Below are 20,863 nucleotides of genomic sequence, written 5' to 3' on the forward strand. Positions count from 1 at the left end.
AGATTTACTTGTATTTATTTGCAAGGTAGAGTTACAGAAAAAAGGGTAAAGACAGAGAGACATCTTCTACCCACTGACTCACTTCCCAAATGCCTGCAATTTCTTTCTTTCCTTCCTCTTTCTCCTCTTCTCCTCCTCCTCCTCCTATTTAAGATTTATTTATTTGAAAGGCAGAGTTACGAAAGAGAGAGATCAACAGGCAGGAATCTTCCATCTGCTGCTTCACTCCCCAAATGGCTGCAATGGCAGCAGCTGAGCTGATCTAAAGCCTGGAACCGAGAGCTTCTTCTGGGTCTCCTACATGAGTGCAGGGTCCCAAGCCCTGGGGCATCATCCTCTGCTTTCTCAAGCCATTAGTACGGACTTGGACTGGAGGTAGAACATCGGGTCTTGAACTGGTGTTCACATGGGATGCCGGTACTGCAGGGAGTGACTGAAAACACGGTGCCACAGTGTCGACCCCAAAGCTGGAATTCTTATACCCCCAGCTATGTTTTCTCTTTAAACAAATTTTTTAAAAATTTATTTTACTTGAAGGCCTGGCATGGTTTCCTAGTGGCTAAAGTCCTCACCTTGCATACTCCAGGATCCCATATGGGCACTAGTTCATATCCGAGTTGCTCCACTTCCCAGCCAGCTCCCTGCTTGTGGCCTGGGGGAGCTGTCGAGCGTGAGCCAAAGCCTTGGGAACCTGCATCCACACAGGAGACCCAGAAGGAGCTCCTGGTTCTTGGCTTCAGATCAGCTCAGCTCTGGCTGTTGTGGCCACTTGGGGAGTGAAGTAGTAGGTGGAGGATCTTTCTCTGTCTCTCCTTCTCTCTATAAAATCTGCCTTTCCAATTAAAATTAAGAAAAACTTTTTTAAAAAGGAGAGTTGTCTTATTATTATTATTTACTTGAAAGTCAGAGAGAGAGAGAGAGAGAGAGAGAGATCTTCCATCTGTTGGTTCACTCCCCAAATGGCTACAATGGCCAGAGCTGGGTTGACCTAAAGCCAGGAGCCAAGAGCCTCCTCTGGGTCCCCCATGTCGGTACCAGACTCGAAGGACTTGAGCCATCTTTTTCTGCTTTTCCCAGATCATAAATGGAGAACTGATCACAAGTGGAGCAATTGATACATGAATGACACCCTTATGGAATGTCAGTGTCGCAGGTGGAGGATTAGCTCGCTATGCCATTGTGCTGGCACCCTAATGTTTGCCTCTTGATATGCCCACCTTCCTGGGGTACATCTGTTCCATCAGGAATTGGAAGGTGGGCTAAGATCCCACCCTGTTGTGCCTCCTAAGTTTCAGAATAGGGGAGAGGGCTTTTGGTCATGGACCGCATTCCCAGGTACTACTTTGTTCGCTTTCATGAGCAGCCCTCTGACCTGCTTGCATGTGGGCGGCCCACACTCACGCACATAAGTATATGTTTATCTCCTTGCTGCTAAATAAATTTGGCTCCTGTTTGCTCATGCTGCTAAGCTCAGCTTAGAATTCTTACCTTTGGGTGAGGCAGGAACCCAGAGTAACAAACAAGGTGCTCAGGCCCCCATCACAGGGGTGTTTGTTTATTTGAAAGACAAAATGACAGAGAAAGAGGAAGAAAGCAAAGAGGGAGTATCTTGCAACTGTTGGGTTGGTTCACTCCCCTAATGGCTGCCCTGGCTTGCACGAAGCCAGGAGTCTGAAGCTTCTTTTGGGTCTCCCACGTGTGTGCAGGGACCATCTTCCTGCTGCTTTCCGAGGTGCATCAGCAGGGAGCTGGATCGGGTGTGGAGGAGCCAGGACACTAACTAGTGCCCATATGGGATGCTGGCACCACTGTGCCACAGTGACGACCCCCAGATTCAGGGTTCTTTACAGGACTTGGTTGCTCTCCAGGGCAGATAGCAAGCCAGAGCCAATCTCTGTCCCGGGAAACTCTTGCCCAGCACGACAAACAGACCTCACAGGTATGGCAGTGGCCCCTTCAGCCTGAGATGTGTCAGGTCGTCAGTCACATGGGATGATCGCTCTTGGGCAGGGTGATCGAGAGAAGGCAGGGGGAGAGAATGAGAAATATTCCGTTTGCTGGTTCATGTCCCAAATATCTATAACTGTTAAAGCTGGGCCAAGTCAAAGCCAGGAGCCAAGAACTACTTCCAGATCTCCCAGGTTGTAGGGCAGGGGCACCTGAGCCCTCACTTGGTACCTCCATAAGTGCCCATTAGCTGCAAGCTGGATCCACAGGCAGAGTTGGCAATCTGGAAAGAGGAGCTGACCAACAATAAGACCAACTCACTTGATTCAGGCTCTCCAACGAGAGGTGATTTACCACATGCACCTGCTCTTAGTTTTATAGGAGTCCCTCTGTTAAACTGTGATTTTTTAAAAAAAAAGTCAGAGGAGGAGAGACAGAGAGGAAGATCTTCTGTCCATTGAGTCACTCCCCAAGTGGCCACATGGCTAGAGCTGAGCTGATCCGAAGGCAGGAGCCTGGAGCTTCATCCGGGTCTCCTATGCTGGTGCAGGAACCCAAGACTTTGGGCCATCCTTGACTGCTTTTCCAGGCCACAAACAGGGAGCTGAATGGGAAGTGAGGCTGCCGGGATTAGAACTGGTGCCCATATGGGATCCTGTTGCATGCAAGGTGAGGACTTTAGTCCGTAGGCTACTGTGATGGGCCCTAAGCTGTGATTTTTGATGTTAAAGGAAATAAACCATGTACAGGTTAGGGATATTGATATGAAATTCCAGAACTCACCAGGGGAATCTGTGATAGCAATGAGGACAGGGCTGGCCCCTGGAGTTGTGGCTGGGGAATGGTTGGCTTCTGGGATGGAGGGGCCATTCCAGATCCTGATTTAGATGTTATTTGCCTACATGTATACATTTATCTGGGTATATTGAAGTGTAAAGTCTGTACATTTTACTGAAAGCACATTTCAGATGAATCAGGTGAGTTGGTCTTGTTATTGGCCGGCTCCTCTTTCCAGTGGAGGTGGCTGGCCAGGGCTCTGGGGGTGGGGGACGATGTGTACAATGGAGCACACATTGGTTTTGGAGTCAGTCCTTGGTTCGAAGCTATTCTACTGCTACTATTGTGACCTTGGACAAAATGCTCTAATATCCCGATCTTTAAAATGGGGCAGGAAGGTTGCTATAACTAAATGAGCTAACGTAGTAAATTGCCTGGCTTTTGGCTCGAGTCCATGTCTCCTACAGGAGAAGTCCTCCCTGACTTCTCCGGTCTGTACCTGTCCACTGCCTTCTTCCTTTCCCCACACCAGCCTCTGGGCCTGCATAACTCAAATTCATGTCTTAACAACCTTGAAAATCCCTTACAGTCAATAGCCTTGGTAAGTGTTTATTGAGAGGCCAAACAGCAAATACAGAATCTGCCCCAGGGCGAGAACCTGCTGTGTTATGATGTTTTCATCTTTTTGGTCCCCTTACCTCAGGCTCGCCCATCTCCGTCTCCATCCTCCTGCTAGCCTTAAAGATCCAGAGGGTCAGGCCTGGTCCTGCGACGCCTGGAACCTCCCCAGCTGTCACAAGTGCTCAGTAAGCACTTGACCAGTGAATGAGTCACTGATAATTAGTGTGCGCGTGAGTTCCTGGCTCAGTGAATGAAAGAACGCACAGACGAGGGACTGGATGGATTAGTGGGTCAGCTAGTGCAGATGCTGGGGGAGGCGTGGGTGACGGATCAGAGAATAGGTGGAGACACCATCCTTCCTTCCAGCCACCATCCGGCTCCCACTGAGAGGCTGCCAGGCAGGACACTCCTCCCCTCCCGCCCCTCTACCACAACCCCGTGACACCCACCGCCTCCCCAGCCCCGTATCCCCAAGCAGGTCCCATCTTGTCAGCCTGGGAGCGGCTGTCAGGAGTGTGCATTATTTATCTGTGCTGTAACGTTCCCTGGGATTTAGTGTTTAATAACTGTCACTCCAATGTATCTCTGCTTAATCCCTTCAGATCCGTTGCCGTCGCAGTTTTAAATATTTATCAGCACTGTTTGTGTCTTCACTAGTAGGGCTGTGGTTTTCTTATAATTAAAGATTTACAAGACACTGCTTGAGACTTACAAAGGATTGGTAGAGATCAGAGCGGGAGGGAAGGAGAGACCTGGCTTTAGGATCTGAAGCTGGGATTTGCCTTCCTGGGAAGGGTGGAAGCCCTCTCACCCGTTCCCATAAGCACTCTGGGGGCAGGTGTTGTAGTCCTGTGGGCTAAGCCACCATCTGGGACACTCGCATGGCGTATCACAGTGCTGGTTCGATTCCCAGCCACTCTGCTTCTGTTCTACATTTTTTGCTAATGCACCTGGGAAGGCAGTGGGAGATGGTTCAAGTGCTTGAACCCAGGTGGTCAGAGACCAGGATGGAGTTCCTGGCTCCTGGCTTCAGCCTGGCCCAGCCCTGGCAGGGCACACATCTGGGCAGTGAAGCAGTGGATGAAAGATCTCTCTTTTCCCCTCCATCCATTTTCCTGTTGTTTTGCCTTTCAAATAAATGAATCTTTCTTCCCCCCTCATACACCAGGGAAGTGAGAGTAAGTGGGCCTCCTGTGATATCCAGGTCCCCAAGTGGTCCTGCCTCTTTCTGGGGTTCCTGCTGTTGCCAGGCCTGAACCAGGTGCTGGAGACAGAGAAAGGGCCTTGCTGACATGGTTGAGACAGAAGAGAAACTGTAGACAAATGCATTTTTTAAAAAAGATTTATTTATTTTTATTACAAAGTCAGACATAAAGAGAGGAGGAGAGACAGAGAGGAAGATCTTCCGTCCCGATGGTTCACTCCCCAAGTGAGCGCAACGGCTGGTGCTGTGCTGATCCGAAGCCGGGTACCAGGAACTTCTTTCCAGGTCTCCCAAGCAGGTGCAGGGTCCCAAAGCTTTGGGCCGTCCTCGACTGCTTTCCCAGGCCACAAGCAGGGAGCTGGATGGGAAGTGGAGCTGCCAGGATTAGAACTGGCACCCATATGGGATCCTGGCGCATTCAAGGTGAGGACTTCAGCCACTAGACCATGCTGCCGGGCCCTGACAAATGCATTTTTAAAGATCATTTTGGATTCTGAGAGATGCTGCGGCGGGAACACACAGCTAATGATGGGAGGTGGGAGCCTGGAACCAGAGGTACTGCATCCCGTAGAGACCAGCTCTGCAGGACTCCAGCCAAACACATTTCTAGAAGGATGAGGGGAGCTAGAAGGATGAAAGGAATGAGAAGAGAGAACATAAAAATGAGAGAATAAAGGAAGGCATAGGACATACTCGCTTCGGCAGCACATATACCAATATCGGAACGATTCAGGGAAGATTAGCATGGCTCCTGCACAAGGAAGGCATAGGAACTGGATTGCCTTTGGGGATCTTGAAGGCAAACAGTCGCTTCTGGGGGTGACTATGAGGGCAAGTGTCTCCTGACGGTGTTCTGGGTTCCAGGGTTCGCCTGTACCCAGGCTAGACAGGACCAGGCTGGAGACTGGGAATCTTGGATGACCGTTTCACGGGGGGTGGGGTGGGGGGGGAGGAGTGGTTCTCCAAGGTGAGAGCTGCTGGTGACACCTAAGGAAGGGGTTTTGGCATGGATGTGCTGGGCGAGCAGGTGCATGTTGTAGCACAGGCCTATCTGAGACTATGTGAGGGTACGACAGGTGCTCAAGTCCTGTTGGGGACAAGAATCTGGTGGGGTCTCAAGGGTCAGGTGGCTGGGTCCCTGCTTTTCCTTATAGACTGGATGTGAGAAGCGAGTCCTTGTCCTGTCCTCACAGACTCCCTGGCCACAATAGGGGCTGGAGTTCTGTTGATTCCTGATGGACAGGAACAGGAAGGCTATATCCAGAGGGCACCCCCTGGTCCCTTTGACAGGAAAACCAGTGCGGGAGCAATGCTGGTCGAGCTGTGCTTATGAAGGTTATAGTGGGTCAGGCAGGTGTTGGGTTTGCAGACTGAAGATGTGACCCCCTTCTACAGTCCTTGGAGCACCCACAGTTTGTGGAGGAAGCACCCCGTAGGTGATTATGCTAGGTCAGTGATAAGAACGGCTGGAGAGAAGACTTGAACTTGCCTTTTCTAAAGCAGATGTTGGGCTCTGTACCTTCTCCCTTTAAGTATGGTTCCACTGGCACCCTGTAGCTGTCGACATGTGTTGTGTTTTTATTTCCAGTAAACGCAAAGTATCTCTTCATTTCCCTTTTTTTGACCCCCACCCCCAGGTTGTTCAGAAGTATATAGTTTACTTCTCAAATATTTCAGGATTTTTTAAAGTAACCTGTTACCAATTTATAATGTATTCTCACCAATGTCAGAGAACACACTGAATAAGTTTTATTTTGTGGCCCAGAAGATGGCTGAACATCTGTCTCAGCGTCATCTCCTTGGGCCTATTCTAGTCTTATCTTGAATGGCATTTTCCTGGCATTTGCGCTCTACACACCAGAGAGCTTCTGTTCCTCCTCTCTTACCTTCAACCCTCAGGGTGAGGAGCCAGGTGAGAGGCAGCACCTGTGCTAAAGCCCAGGTGGTCCACAAGGCCAGTTCTGGCAGCCCTGTGGCCACTGTCCACTCCTCGCTGGCAGCCCAGCGCTCATGGCCCCCAACTTCCTCCTAAGTCAGGGGGATTTTCTCCTGAGAGGAGTGAGAACAAGAGAAGGTCTTGGGTACTTCTAGTTGGGATTTTCCAAATCCTGAAATGAGGACGGGCCAGGCAGACAGAGGGTGCAGCAGGGACAGGAGATGAAATGGGGCTTGGCTGCTCCCTCCCCCGCCTCTTTGCCTGGCCCTCCACGCTTGCTGCCAAGCCCCTCTCTCCTGGTGGCCTTCACTCAGCACATGGCCCCCGCCACTTTGCCTGGCCCTCCATGCTGGGTGCTGCCAAGCCCCTCTCTCCTGGTGGCCTTCACTCAGCACATGGTTACCTGCTACTCCTGTGTGTTCCCCGTTCCAGTCCCGCCTGAGCCATATTGGGGCGGGCAGCCGGAGGAGCCGGTGGCCTCTGTGTTCCTTCGGGGGGTGGGTGTGCCTTGATGCCCTGCCCATCCAGCCTCCAGAGCAGTGAGACAGAGGACAGAGCGTAACTGCAGCTGGGCTTCCCTGGCGGGACAGAGGGCTCAACGTGGGTAGTAAGTTCTTCAGAGCACTCCCAGAAAGTCCCCTAGTAAGTGCCCTGTTCCCAGAATTCAGACTCTGGGTCCCCTGGGGGAGCTCTGGCCCTTCTGGGAGTCTCTCCCCACGTCTTCCCCCCTCTTCTCTGAAGGTCTGGGGCCTTGCTGGGGGTCAGGTGCGGGGAAGGGTGCAGCGGATTCTGTGGGGGCGGGGTCTGTCTCTCCAAGTTCCTACTCACCCTAGGGAATGGCCAATGAGAGTCCATCCCGGAGCAGGTGTCATGGTCACGCCTGGCTCCTTGGGCCTCTGGGGCTGGACTTGGCTCCTGTCTATATCCCTATGCATCCTACAGAGGGGTGGCAGCATCAGGTCGATGAAGAGTGAGTGAATGAAGGTGTCTCTGGCTGGGGAAGACACTGAATGAATGAACCAGCACATATCTTCCCAGGGGAGCCTCGACACCCACTCCAACAGCCAAAGCCAAGATGGAGCCTCTGCCTCAGTCCTTCCCAGAGGGGAGATGAAACCCCAGGGAAAGGTGGCACATGGGACACAGCTGATGGGGGCAGCTGTGTAGCCCCTGCAGGGTGCTTAAATGTACTGAGTCCCTTGAACCAGAATGGCATGTGCAAGTTGCCTGGGAGCTCCTGAAAGGTAGCAAGGTCTGTGTCTAACCCCAGATCTCACTTGGTGTGGGAGGCTGGGCACTGGAGCCCAAGTTCCCCAGGGGCTTCTCACGCACAGCAGCACCCGCGCAGCTCGCCAGGTGCTTCCTATCTATGTTTTCCCTTCATCCTCACAACAAGTCTGTGAGAGGGGACACTCCCTCTGCAGCTCAAGGTAGGAACACAGGCTTTCAAGCAACATTCTGGACTTGGGGGATCTGGAAACCACAGGGTTGAGCTGCAGCACTTTGCACCTTAGCACTGGGTAAGCTGCTGTGAGCATTTGTGGAGGCATGGGAGAGGTTGAGCGATTAGCTTAGGGGTGGGAAAGGAGCAGAGCTGGGGTCCTTTGAGCTCTGGCTCTGCATGGGGAAAGCTGCAGCCTGGGGCACTATTTGCAGGGTGCTCATTTGCACTCTTGCTAAACTTCTAGGATGGCTGGGGGCTCTTTCTCCTCTTCTAGCTCCATATGGAATCCCTGGCTCTTGTCCTGGGGGAAGCAAAGGGCAGAAACACCCCAGGATTGGCTCTGAAACTCTTTAGGTGCTTAGAATAGCTTCTGGCAGATGGTGTGTAGAATGGGGACTGCAGGAGAGCTGAGCCACATCCGACCTTCCCAGAATTGCGTGTTTGTGTAAGCATGTGTAGTGCACAGCTCACATGTGCACATGTACAAGAGACTCAGAGAGGTCGAGGGACTGGGGACGGGCCTAAAGAAGAAAGCATGGGTGGGTGGTTTTAACGCACCCAAGAGGAGGAGGGCTTTGATTGGCTTACGCGAGGCATGTAGGAGAGTCCTTCACCCTCCCTGGACTTGTGGTCATCAGGCAGCTGGTGTCCTCAGCAGATGTGGGAGCTCCAAGGTAGAACCGAAGGGGCAGATGTCAGGAAGGGCGGTGGAGTTTTAGGAAGCGTGTTTTTGTTCATTTGTTTGTGTTTCTTTTAAGATATGTTGATAGTGTCAGAGAGAGAGAACTAGATGGCTCTTTCATCTACTGGTTCATTCTATAAATGACCGCAATGGTCACAGCTGGTCCAGGCCAAAGCCAGGAGGTGAGAACCCCATCTGGGTCTCCCATGGATGGGCAGGCATCCAAGCACTTGGGTCCTCCTCTGCTGCCTTCTCAAACATGTCACTAGGGAGCTAGATCAAAAGCAGAGGGGCTAGGATTTGAACCAGCACCCTGACAGACAATGCCAGTGTTGCAGATGGCAACTTGGCCCACCTGCCATAATGTTGGCCATGGAGTGGGCCTGGATGGTGGCAAACTTGTGGCTTTGACTGAAGGCCTAGAGTCCTTTCTCTATAAATAAAACCCTGGGGGTTGGCTTGTTTTTCTCATTTTTTAAAAAAAAGATTTATTTTTGCTAGAAAGGCAGATTTACAGAGAGAAGGAGAGGCAGAAAAAAGATCTACCATCCATTGGTTCATTCCCCAAATGGCTGCAATGGCTGAAGCTGAGCCCTTCTAAAGTGAGGAGTCTCTTCCAGGTCTCCCACATGGGTACAGAGGCCCAAGGACTTGAGCCATCCTCTGTTGCCTTCCCAGGCCACAAGCAGGGAGCCGGATGGGAAGTAGAGCAGCTGAGACACAAACTGGTGTCCATATGGTATGCTGGCACTTGTAGGTGGAGGATTAGCCTGTTGAGCCACCATACTGGCCTGTACATTGTTCTTATTCTGCAGGGTGAGCCTGGGCTCTTCTCCCTTCCTCTTGGTCTTCTCTGATTGCCCAGGGAGACGGGGAGATGAAGGGTGACAGCTCTTTAGTGCTCCCCTATCTTCCTGGTGCTCTCTCTCTCATTGGCCAAGGAAGCTGATGTTTGTAAGCCACAGTTCTGTGTGAGCTCAGAGATGTCAGGCATGAGATGACTGGGGTCTCCCTGTACAACGTGGTGCTGGAGGCAGACAGGGTGATCAGGAGCGTCTGTGGACAAGTACAGACTACGCTGGGTTCTTTGGCTGTGTGGAGCGCAGACAATGGACACTGAGGAGTACAGATTTGGAGTGGGAGCAGGGATTTTAGACTCTCATAAGGGAGTACAAAGTCAACCTGAAGCAGAAGATTTTCAGATGAGGGTGAGAGGGTAGCTCAGCGGGGCACTCAGCCACAAGGACACCCCAGGACTGCCTTGTCTGGTGTTCTCACCAAATAGCCTGGGAGCAGAGAAGTGGGGACAGGGAGACCTCGGCCACCACTGTGGACATTTCTGGCTCATGGCCTGGTTCGGCTTGGAGCCTCTGCTGAGCTTTTGACTGACCCACCTGCTATCATGAGCTCAGAAGCCAAGAAGCCCCTTTGGGCAAAACTTAATTCTGAACTTAACTCCAACCCACACAGAACTGACTGGTGGTGGCAGGGATGACAGCTCCAGAGAGGGTCACACCGAAGTCCGGCGTCACTTAGGCCAAGGCGTGAGAAGGTGAAGGTGCCCACTCAGACTTCTACAGCACATGCTCCAGAACTCCAGAGGAAAAAAAAAGCATCTGTGACCAGATTCAGGATAACATGAGCAGGAGAGAACAAACTGTCGCAGAGTCACACAGTGAGATCAGCGGCTGCACAGGGGTTCTCGCGCATACACAGATGTGAGAGGTTCTCACATTCTTGATGTACTCGGGAAGTTGATGACTTCAGATGCAGCTGAGTGGAATAGTCAGGCGAGAGCATCCAGTTCTGACTCTCCTACCTCCTACTTGTAACACATCAGATAAATGGTGGTTACCGTGTTGTAAATGCCCAGTGTTTGCCACTGTTGCCACTGCGTGAAAAACACATGCTCCTGGGCATGAGGAGACCATTAAAGGACAGTGCCAGTGGCTAGGAACCACACTGGGTGGGTTATAGGACTGGGTGACCTGACACTTGCAGAATTCATTAGAAGCACATGGGGTTCTCTGTTAGAATTGTCAAGGGTAGGGGTCCTGCCTTGGCCCTGCCAAGACTGGCCATTGGCCACTGCAAGGGCAGGACAGTGACCTGCTCACGTCACTGCTGTTGCCTTTGGAATGATGCGCTTTACAAGAAACTTGAGACAGGACTGATGGCTGGCAGAGGTCATAGGTCATTCTTCTCCAACTCACACAGCATCTGAGTGGACAAGACACAGCTGGAGCTTACAGGTGTGGTGGAGCCTGACCTTTGTGAACTACTCTGGAGGACTGTGGGAACATGGGAGGGGCCAGAAGCTTGTGACAAAGTGTGGCCTCACTGTTCCAAAGCAGAGAGAAGGATGGCTGCAGGACACAGCTGTGGTCAGTGCCTATCTCTGGTGAAGTCCTCGAGGTGTGAGGGCTGTTTCCTAGTCACTGGTGTCCATTAGTAGGCACTGTTTCATGGAGAGAGGAGTGCAGCCCAGGGGTCCGTGTCTCTGTGTGGGGGCAGGGCTCTGCGGATGGCAGGAGGTGTGCATGGCCAGGGCAGGTGTGGGAGCTGCCAGGGCTATGGGAGCACTTGGAGTCCAGTTTGAGTAGGGATGCTGTAGGAGGCTCAAAGCCCGAAGCTGAGAGGCAGCTGGGCTGGTGGAAGCCATCTTGGCACCCAGGAAGTGCCTGCTTCCCTTGTCCTGGAGGAGACTAGCAAACTGAGGTTATGATTGCAACTGCCTGCTCACCAGCCTCCCCACTTCTGTGCCTGGGCACCCAGCGCTCTGGTCTCAGTCCAGCAGCCAGAAGGAGTCCCTGCATTGGGCTGAGTCTACCTGGAACCCTGCAGCGGCTCCCTGGAAGCCGGAGTCCTCAACTGCCCTGTATTAGCACTGCAGTACCCCCACTTCCCTCCCCTTCCACACTAGCCTCCTTGCTCTTGGCCTTTGCCCTGCTGGTTTCTCAACTTGGATTGTCCTGCCCCTAGACAACTGCTTGGTTGATGCCCCCACATCTTTGTTCGCAAGTCTTCTTCTCAAGAAAATCCTTTGTCTGGCAAGTGGCGCAATGGGGTAAGTTGCAGCCAGTGATGTGTGGTTCTCACCTGGGCACTGGTTCAAGTCCCAGACACTCCACTTCTGATTCAGCTCCCTGCTAATGTGCCTGGCCCAAGTACGTGGCTCCTGCATGCCTATGAGACACCTGGGTAGAATTCCAGGCTCCAATCTGGTCCAGGTCTGGCCATTATGGCCACCTGGGGATGGAAAATGTGCCTCTTCCCATCTCTGCCTTTCAAATGAACACATCTTAAAAAGGGGAGGGGCCCTTTGTGCCTATCCTGTTTAAACACCCATCCCTTACCTGTGTTCTTTAGTTTTCTCCATAGTACTCACTGCCATCTGGCATATCATGTGAGAGGCCTTTAGACATTTCATGCGGAATGGAGATAAAAGATGAGTTGATTTTGGTGCAAAAACTTTGAAATCCGTGCCTATACTTGTTCTTGGAAATAGCTAACAGGAAATGCCTATTAGGAAGAAACTGCATAGGTTCCAAAGACTTCCGCAGCCCAATCAACATGTTTTGAAGTACTCTGATGCATCTTGTTCTCCTGCCCATGAACTTCCTGTCCCCCAACATGTAATGTCCTTAGGCTCAGAGACCTTCTTTTTTTCTATATTCCTTGAGTGACACCCTCCACACAGTCCTGCTTGTTAAAGATTTGTGGACAGAATAACGACTTTGGCATTTTAGGACTCAAAATAGGTCCGTGAGGCCCTCAGACCTAATGGGCAGCAGGTAACGGCAAGATCAGCACCACCAGCAACCTAGCTATTTGGGACACCTGGTGTCAACCTAATCCTGGGAACTGTGTGAACCAGAAGTAGAAGAAACATTGTACAAACAATGATACAACAACAGCACAGGATCACAGGAGATAAGAGCGCTGAGCCAGGAGCTGGGGCTATGGAGACCATGGTGGAAGTCTAACATAAGAACCCAAATCTCAAACTCGCTGCAGGGAGTGGCACAAGTGACTGCAAAGAATCATGCACCAACCACAATAAGTAAAATTGAATTGCACACCTATGGGTAACAGAGCTTAAAAACCTGCCCCAAGGAGAAGAATCTGCTAACCAGAAGCACAATGACCAAGAGCAAAGGAAGAGACAAAAGCACAATAAATATTACTGAAGACTCCCCTGCAAAGAAATAAAACCCTTTGCCAACCTCAGAGTTCACTGAGGAAGACATCGAGAAAATGGGGAATACAGAATTCAAAACACTTGTTATAAAGCTGCTTATCAACAATGAGAAGCACATGTAGGAATTTAAGGAAATGTCACAGAGGAAATAGCAACACTGAAACAAAATCAAGTTGAATTATTGGGAATGAAGGAGGCAATAGAGCAAATTAAAAAATTCTGTGAAGAGTCTCAATAATAGAATGAAGGAGGCAGAAGAATGTCAGAATTGGAAGATATTTCCTGTCACAATGGGGAAACAAAAAGCTGGAAGCAGAGCTGAGTCAAGCTAAAAAAAAAATACTCAAGAATTAAGAGACACTATTAAATGCCAAATATAAGAGTTATGGGAGTTCCAGAAGGTGTAGAAAAAGAAGTTGGGTTTTAAAATGTATTTAATGAAATAATAAAAGAATATTTCCCTAACCTGGAGAGACAGTTGGGAAACAACATCTAGGAGGGACATAGAACTCCCAACAGGCTTGGCCAAAAGCAGTCTTCACCGTGACACATTGATAATTAAGTTCTCTTCAATTGAACATAAGAAAAGATCCTTAAATGTGCACATGAAAAAAAATTAATTGACATATAGAGTAATGACAAACTCACAGCTGATCGCTCACAAAAAACTCTACAGGCCAGAACAGAATGGAACAACATATTCCAGATTCTAGAATCAAAAATCTGTCTGCCCAGGATAACATACCCAGCAAAGTTTTCCTTTGTCTTTGAAAATGAAATAAAATTCTTCCACAGTAAAGAAAAGTTAAAAGAATATATCTCTTCCAAACCTGCCCTACAAAGGATACCTAAAGATGTTCTCTTGACAGAGGAAAGGAATAGTGCCCACCAAAACCAAAGGCAAATGTGAATAACATCCCAGAAAATAATAACAGAAGACTAAATCAATGAACAACCCATTGCTAAATGACAGGACCAATTACCACCCATTCATATTAACCCTGAATGTAAATGGCATAAACTCATCAATCAGTCATTATAGATTAGTAGACTGGATTAAAAACACAAAACCTACCTATTTGATGCTTACAGTAGATATATCTCACCAATAAAGATCAGTGGACACTATATCTCATGGATTTTGATGTTTTTGTTTTTAGTTTCATTTCTTCAAAACACTTTTTTTCTCATTAAATTCTTCAATGACTCATAGATCATACAGTAGCGTCATTTTCTTCAAGAAGGTTCTTGATTTCCTTTCTCATTTCTTCAGCCACACATTAGTCGTTCAGCAGCATGTCATCTAACTTCGTGGTGGTGTTAATTTCTTTTTTTCCCTTCCTGTTGTTGTGGCTTTTCATCTAAGGGTCACTGTGTAATGGAGACTATCATATCCAGTAGCATGTTTTAACTTCATGGCATTGTAAATTTCTGTTTTTCTTCCTGTTATTGATTTGTTGTGACTTTTCACTTGGAGGGATTTATAGTAACTTTGTAGTGGAGACGACATGTCCAGATGTGAGGATACAGTACAGTGTGCATCTCTACTTCCGGACTGAGGATGGACTCCCAGGGAAACTGTTGGATGTGTCTTGACAATGCGATGCTGGACCTTCTGTCATTGTGCATGCCCACAGTGATGGAGTTATGGCTATTTATGAGGAACTATGCTGTTGTAATGACATGGGAGAACTCAGTGTATGTGTGTGGAGGGAGGGATTTGGAGGGGGTAGGGAAAACCCCAGGGCCTATGGAACTGTATTATAAAATAATAATAAAAAATAGCAGAAGGAAGAAAAAAAGGAACTTATAGGCAGGTATTGCAGTGCAACTGCTTAAGCCACTGTTTAGTACACCCACATGATGTGTTAGAATGATTTGAGACCTATAGCTCTACTCCAATGCAACTTGCTATTAATGTACATAGGGGGGCAGCACCTGATGTTCTAAGCCCTTACATCCTTGACACTCATGTGGAAGAACTGGGTGAAGTTCACGGCTCCTGACTTTGGCCTGGCCTAGGCTTGACTGTTGTTAGCATTTAGGGAGTGAATCAGCAGATGGACAATCTTTCTTTTTCTCTCTCCTCCTATTTCTCTGCCTTTCAAATGAATACATCTTTTAAAAGAAAAAAAATTGTTGACAGAGGTAGTGCGGAGGAATGCTTGGATTGATCTGGGGATCCCTGAAGTGCTGTTTTCCTGGGATGTAGACTTCTTGAAATGTGGGCTTTCAGGGCTAAGACCAGGAAAGGAGCCTTGGTCCCCTCCACTGGACCAGCTGGTCTCACCTAACGCTGTGACACAGACTCTGGACTGACAGCTTCCCCTAAGGCCCATGGTTGACAGCTCTACAGGTGGTGCAGAAATGAGAGGCCAGCACCAGGGTGGCGGGGAGCTGCTGCGGCCTGGATTGCCACCCCCACTTCCACCCCAAGTCTGAAGGAGCTGTTAGTGAGGTCGCTGCAGGCAGGATGAGTCGTCCAAGGCAGCTCTGGGCACAGTAGGCTCAGTGATTATGTTGGGTTTTGAAATCATCCCTGCAGATGAACACAATAGGCCCCAAGTCACAGCTTAAGACAGAAATAGACATTGTAGAACTTAGAGCCATCTTTGAGGTGTGTGGGCCTTTGTCCCTACGGCTTCAATGCTGCTGTCCGTGCTTGCATCCTGGTTCATTGCACATGGCTCTGCCTCCAGACTCCAGGTTCCCAACCCTGCAGGTGCTGGGGACAGCAGCCATGGCTCACCTAACTGGTTTCCCTGACATTCTGGAGGAGACTTGGATGACTGAATTAATTCCTAACTCTGGATTTTGGCCCCTCCTCCTACTTGTGAAGCAGCGAGATCCAACACCTGCCCCTAGCGTCTGCATCTGATGCTGCGGCCGCTCTGCTGGGGGTTGCAGGGGACGCTGGCGGAGGTGATGAGATCACACTACAGGGCCTTCCCTGGGCTCGGGGTACTTGTTCATGCTGAGCAGTGCAATGTGGGTCAGCCAGGAATGACAGCAACTGCTGCCTCCCTACTCCCAAACCCCATCGTGGCCTTGAACTTGACTTTGCTGTTTTCAATACATGTTCTTCACATCTGGCTGTCTAAAATCGACTTTTTTTTTTTCCTTCTTCTGATTAACAGCCACAGGAACAACTGCAGAAGTAGATCATCCTCGTTGCCAATCCCCCTCAAATGGAAAGTGAACAAGTGAACGCAACTTCCTATCCCTGAGCCCACCCTCTCTCCCGGCAGGCCTGTCTTGGGGAGGTGCGGGGGGCCAGCGATGTGACTCCTGAAGGAGCTGAGTGCATCAGAGGACAGGAGAGCGTATCACGGGCCAGGAACACCGAGTCCCGGAGCTATCCCTCCTTCCTGCCCGCCTCTGGCCACAAACAGCGGAAGAGACCTTCACTAGCCTCAGTGCTGTCTTTCTCCAGTTAGTCACTCTCATCCAGAAATGTTTCAAATACCGAATTTGTGCATATCAATACCTGCCATGATGACATGTCACAGCCACAAGCATGCACAAACTGAGGAACTGCCGCTTTCCCCGATCCCCCACACCTAAAATGTATAAAAGTCCAGTGCTGCACACCCTGGCAGCCATGTCCCTCACACGGTCACCCTGTGAAGTGGTCAGGCTCTCTCCCACCAGGAAGCAGCCCATCAGACTCCCTCTCATTCTCCCCCCTCCATCGATCTCTGCTTGCTCTCTCTCCACAGCCTCCCTTGCTGAAATAAAGACCTGTGGTGTGACTTGTGTCTTGCTTTTGGGTTTACGGCTCAAAAAGCTAACACTCTCCCTCCTCAGTCTTCCCTCGTCCCCTGCTGCCCCAGGGCCGTCTTCATGAGAAGTAGGTGGGACCTTCTTTCTCGGCCTGGGCCTGGCAACTGCTCATCAGACCAGGAGCTGGGGTAGCGCTGCATGGGGATAGAAATTTCCATTTTTTCCAGTTTCTTCTCTCATCCTCTCCTTGCCACCTCTGGTCACTGCCGGCCTCTCCTGCCCACAGCAGTCTCTTGGGGGTGCACCCAGAGGCTCCTGGAAGGACAAAGGAAAGCAGGGGACTCCCCATTCCCCCAAACCCTCTCCACTGCAGACTCTGCCGACTCCCAGCTCGGAGCTTCCACTCACACAGCCAAGGTTCTTTGCCTCCTCTCCCTCCCTCCTTATTACTGTTGTTATTATAGTTTATTTTTATTTTTTACAAAACAGGAGAAAAGAGTGAATGGGGCTGGGGGTGCAGGTGACACATTTTTCCACAAAGGTACAAAATCGCCGCTAGAAAGCCAGCTCCAGGGAGCTCGGGCTGTCACTTCAGGGGGCGTCCCCAGGCCTCCCTGTCTGCACATGTCCTGCAGGTCTGTCTTGTGGTGGGGGGGCCATTGCCTCTGCCTTGAGGGTGGGTCCCAAGATGGGCGGGAGAGGCCTCCTTCAGTCCTTGCCCAGGATAGGGGAGAGCAAGCAACTGAGACTGTACAAGGGGAGAGGGAGCAAGGGGGGCGTCCTGCAGGGGGGTCACAGGCAGGGGACAGCCAAGCAGAGGACCAGGAGCCCTGGACCCCCAGATGAATGGGCAGGCAGGGGGCAGGGAGGCTGGCCAGAGTCGCCCCTCCTCCGGGGGGAGGTTTCTGGGGCCATAGACTGGGCCTCCAGTGTGCGGGGGTACCTGTGGCTCTCCTCCTGGAGCCTTCACCTCTGGCTGCATCCCTTTTGGTTAGAAAGCGGTCCTGATTACTCCTCCGCCACCACCCAGAACAGGCTGGGCCTCAGGAGTTTTGAGACAAGGGTAGTGAAAGAGGTGGTTGGCCTTCCTCCGAGCAGCCAGATGGCTTCCTACTGGGATTCCAGGGCAGAACCAGGGGCACGCTCACCACTCGCACAGACGGGCTGCCCCAGCCCCAGAAAGCCCAGGCTGGAAGGAGAGGCCGCCCGGCCACACCTCGCCTGGGCCGGCCTGCGCCAAGATGGGCTGCGAGCCCGGCTGCCAGCAAGAGAACAGCCAGGGTCAGGATGGCCATAAGCCCCGGCTGGTCCCCAAAGGCCCCGCGGCAGGGTGTGGCCTCTGTAGTCCTTGCCCACACGCAGGCCAACTGGGTGTGGGCATCAGCGAAGGCCACATGCAGACAGGCCCAGTACTCAGTGGCCTGGAGCAGGCGGGTGATGTTGTAGCTGTGAGTGCCTCGGGGCAGGCGGGCTTGGGTACGGGTCCCCTGGGCCTGGAAGGAGGTGGCGCTGGACCAGGTGAGGTTGGTGGAGAGTGTGTTGGGAGGGGACACCCATGAGAGCAGGATGTGGTAGGGGTGGGTTTCCAGTACCCTGAGCTCCAGGCCCCGGCCGTCGTCCCCACCAGTCTGGAGGGGCGCACGGCTAACCACCACCCTGACTGTCTTAGTGTCAGCTCCCACCAGGTTCTGGGCCACACAGGTGTACAGCCCTGCCTCTGCTGCTGTCACCCTCCGCAGCTCCAGGGTCCCCTCGGGGTACACGCGGTACCTCCCACCCTTGTGGGCAGGTGTCAGTCGGACCCCGGCAGGTGTGACCCAGTAGATCTCGGGTTCCGGTTCGGCTACTGCCCTGCAGTGCAGTGTCTTGCTCTCACCGTTGGCCATGTGGAGGCTGGAGGGGAGGCTGCGGGGGGAGATGAGGGGCAGGCAGCGGTCGGTCATCTCCCGGAAGGGCACCTCGCGGACCGGGCGGCGCTGCAGGTCAGGCGGCTCTGCGCACAGGGTGGACTGAGGCTCGATGAAGCGCACACGGGTGCCCGTGGCGTTGGCCCAGCGGATGACGCAGTCGCAGCGGATGGGGTTACCATGGAGCCCCACCTCCTGCAGGCTGGGTAGGGACTCTACTGTTTGCTGGTGCAAGGCACTGAGGGCGTTGTTGTTCAGCATGAGCGTCTCCACGTGGGGCAGGCGATGGAAGGCGCGGGGGTGGATGAAGGACAGGCGTGGGTTGTTGGTGACATCCAGTTTGGTCAGCTCTGGGAGGTTGACCAGAGCAAACTTGTCGATGGAGACCAGCTCCTCCATGTTGTTCAGCCCCAGCTCCTTAAGGTGCAACATGTTGGTGAAGTCTCCCGGCCCCACCCGCTGCAGCGGGTTCTTGTTCAGGTCCAGGAACTTGAGCCCTGGTACCTGCTCCAGCGCCCGCCGGGGCACCCGCGCCAGCAGGTTGTCGTAAAAGGAGAGACTCTCCAGGCTCTGCAGCCCCTCCAGAGCATAGTCGGAGATCTCCCGCAGGTTCATGCCTGCCAGCACCAGGCTGCGCAGGTTGGCCAGTGGCCGGAAGTTCATGTCCAGGATGGCATCCACCTTGTTACCCCCGATCATGAGGATCTCAAGGCTGGGCAGCATTTCGAACCAGCGGCTGTCGATGGCCCTGAGCAGGTTGGAGTTGAGGTGCAGTCGCAGCAGGTTGCTGAGGCCTGCGAAAGCTCGGGGTGCAATGCGGTAGAGCTGGTTGTGGTTGAGATACAACTCCTGCAGGCTCGCCAGCCCAACAAAGCTCTGGTCCTCCAGGCGTGTCAACTGGTTCTCCTCCAGGTGCAGGCTTAGCAGCTGGGGCAGGGACCGCAAGTCGCAATCCCGGGCATCTGAAAAGCTGTTCTGGGACAGGTCCAGCTCCGTGAGATTGGCCAGGTAGGCAAGCTCGCCCTGCTCCACGTGCATGATGCTGTTACTCTGCAGCAGCAGGGTCTGGGTCCCTGTGGGCAGAGCCGGTGGCACCGCCGTCAGGAACAGGTCATTACAGTCTACCGTGGCGGCCTCCCGGTAGGACGAGCGGGGCGTGTACCAGGGCCGGATCTGGCAGGTGCACTGTGGGGGACAGGGCACATGCCAGGGCACCACGGGGACAGCAGCAGTGGCACCAGCCACCCAGGCTAGCAGGAGAGGTGCCACTAGGAGCCCCATGGTGGAGGTGCAGGGCAGGGGACCATCCACAAGATGCACGCAGGGTCCTGCTCCTTGTGGTTTTCAGGTGAACCTCAGCAGCCTGGCCAGGGCCTGGGGAAGCACCTGCTCGTGGCAGCCATTCTACAAGGGGCCAGGGCGTCACCGCTTGCCCTCCTGTGTGCGGCTCCTCTTCCTTGTCCACCGAGGCTGGGCCTGCCTGCTCATTGCCACTCCCTGTTGGGGATAGCCCTAGAAGAAGAAGACTAGAGTTAGGGCGCTGGCAAGAGACAGCCTTTCTCCACTCCTCCCGCATCCCTTATGGGACTCAAGATGCTTAAAGTGCTGCGAGGGGCATGGCCAAGGCCAGAGCCAGGCCCCATCCTGTGGTCCTTAAGACTCCTAGTTACCCTCTGCCATGACCTGCTCAAGAGTGAGCCGTTAGAAACCATTGACAAAGATCCAGGATAACTCTGAGAAAGGAGTGTGCACACACCTGGCTATGTTTGCTCATGCTTGTATGTGTGTGTGAGGAGTTTGAATGTTTGTCTTGCTCAGTTCTTCTGAACCCAGACATGAAGCATGGGTTACCTAACCTCTTCCATGCCCTCCTTAGTTCGCTGGATAACTGGAGACCAAGAAGACAGCTCTGGGCTGCTCTGTGGCACAGCAGGCAGGAGATGGGAAGCGGCCAGGGTGCCAAGTGCAGCTTCCAGTATCTGAGATAGGCCCCAGGACACAGAGGGTTGACATCCAGATAGGTGGGAGGCCCCACAGCCACCTGCTGTGGCTCTCCCAGTGTGTGTGTGTATGAGAGAGAGAGAGGGAGAGAGAGAGAGTCCTGCTTGAGTTTGTCTCAACTTCCTCACCCTGGAGACAGGCTCACCCTTTCCCAGCAGCCTGGCAGAGGGAGCTGCCTGGAGGCAGTGGGGTCCAGAAACCCACATCCGCCCTGTGGCTAGACCTTCTGTGAGCAGGCCTGGCCACTTCTTCTGGCTTGTCTTGTGCACAGGCCTTTGGGGTTGATGTCCTTCTGACATACCTCCTCTCTGCCTCTTGTCCCTTCATGGTCTCTCGGACAACTCCAGCTCCATTAGGACCCAAGTTCAGTCACTTCCCATGACAGCTCCTCTGAAATCTCTCCCAGCTCTTGGTGGCCAA

At 52.2% G+C, this 20,863-nt stretch overlaps 2 protein-coding genes and 1 non-coding gene across 3 annotated transcripts in view; 2 read left to right on the plus strand and 1 right to left on the minus strand.

Moving 5' to 3' along the window:
- Positions 1 to 16,564, plus strand: part of MDM4 (MDM4 regulator of p53) — a 78,627-nt gene extending 62,063 nt beyond the window's left edge. Inside the window, exon 5 of the mRNA XM_040985507.1 lies at positions 15,950 to 16,564. Within this exon, the coding sequence (XP_040841441.1) occupies positions 15,950 to 16,011 (62 nt within the window). The 3' untranslated portion in view covers positions 16,012 to 16,564. The remainder of the gene's footprint in view (positions 1 to 15,949) is intronic.
- LOC121160138 lies at positions 5,239 to 5,345 on the plus strand. Its single transcript, XR_005884499.1, has one exon. It is a non-coding gene; the product is annotated as a U6 spliceosomal RNA (small nuclear RNA).
- Positions 16,565 to 17,578: 1,014 nt separating the features above from the next.
- LRRN2 (leucine rich repeat neuronal 2) lies at positions 17,579 to 19,723 on the minus strand. Its single transcript, XM_040985256.1, has one exon. It carries the CDS (start codon positions 19,721 to 19,723, stop codon positions 17,579 to 17,581), a length of 2,145 nt encoding a protein of 714 aa, XP_040841190.1.
- Positions 19,724 to 20,863: the final 1,140 nt, after the last annotated feature.

This window comes from Ochotona curzoniae, unplaced genomic scaffold (assembly GCF_017591425.1).
Source record: "Ochotona curzoniae isolate NIBS_2020 unplaced genomic scaffold, NIBS_Ocur_1.0 contig_430, whole genome shotgun sequence".
Lineage (NCBI taxonomy): Eukaryota > Metazoa > Chordata > Mammalia > Lagomorpha > Ochotonidae > Ochotona > Ochotona curzoniae.

Coding starts and splice junctions, on each gene's coding strand:
- LRRN2 (XM_040985256.1), bottom strand. CDS start 19,723: ATGGGGCTCCTAGTGGCACCTCTCCTGCTAGCCTGGGTGGCTGGTGCC.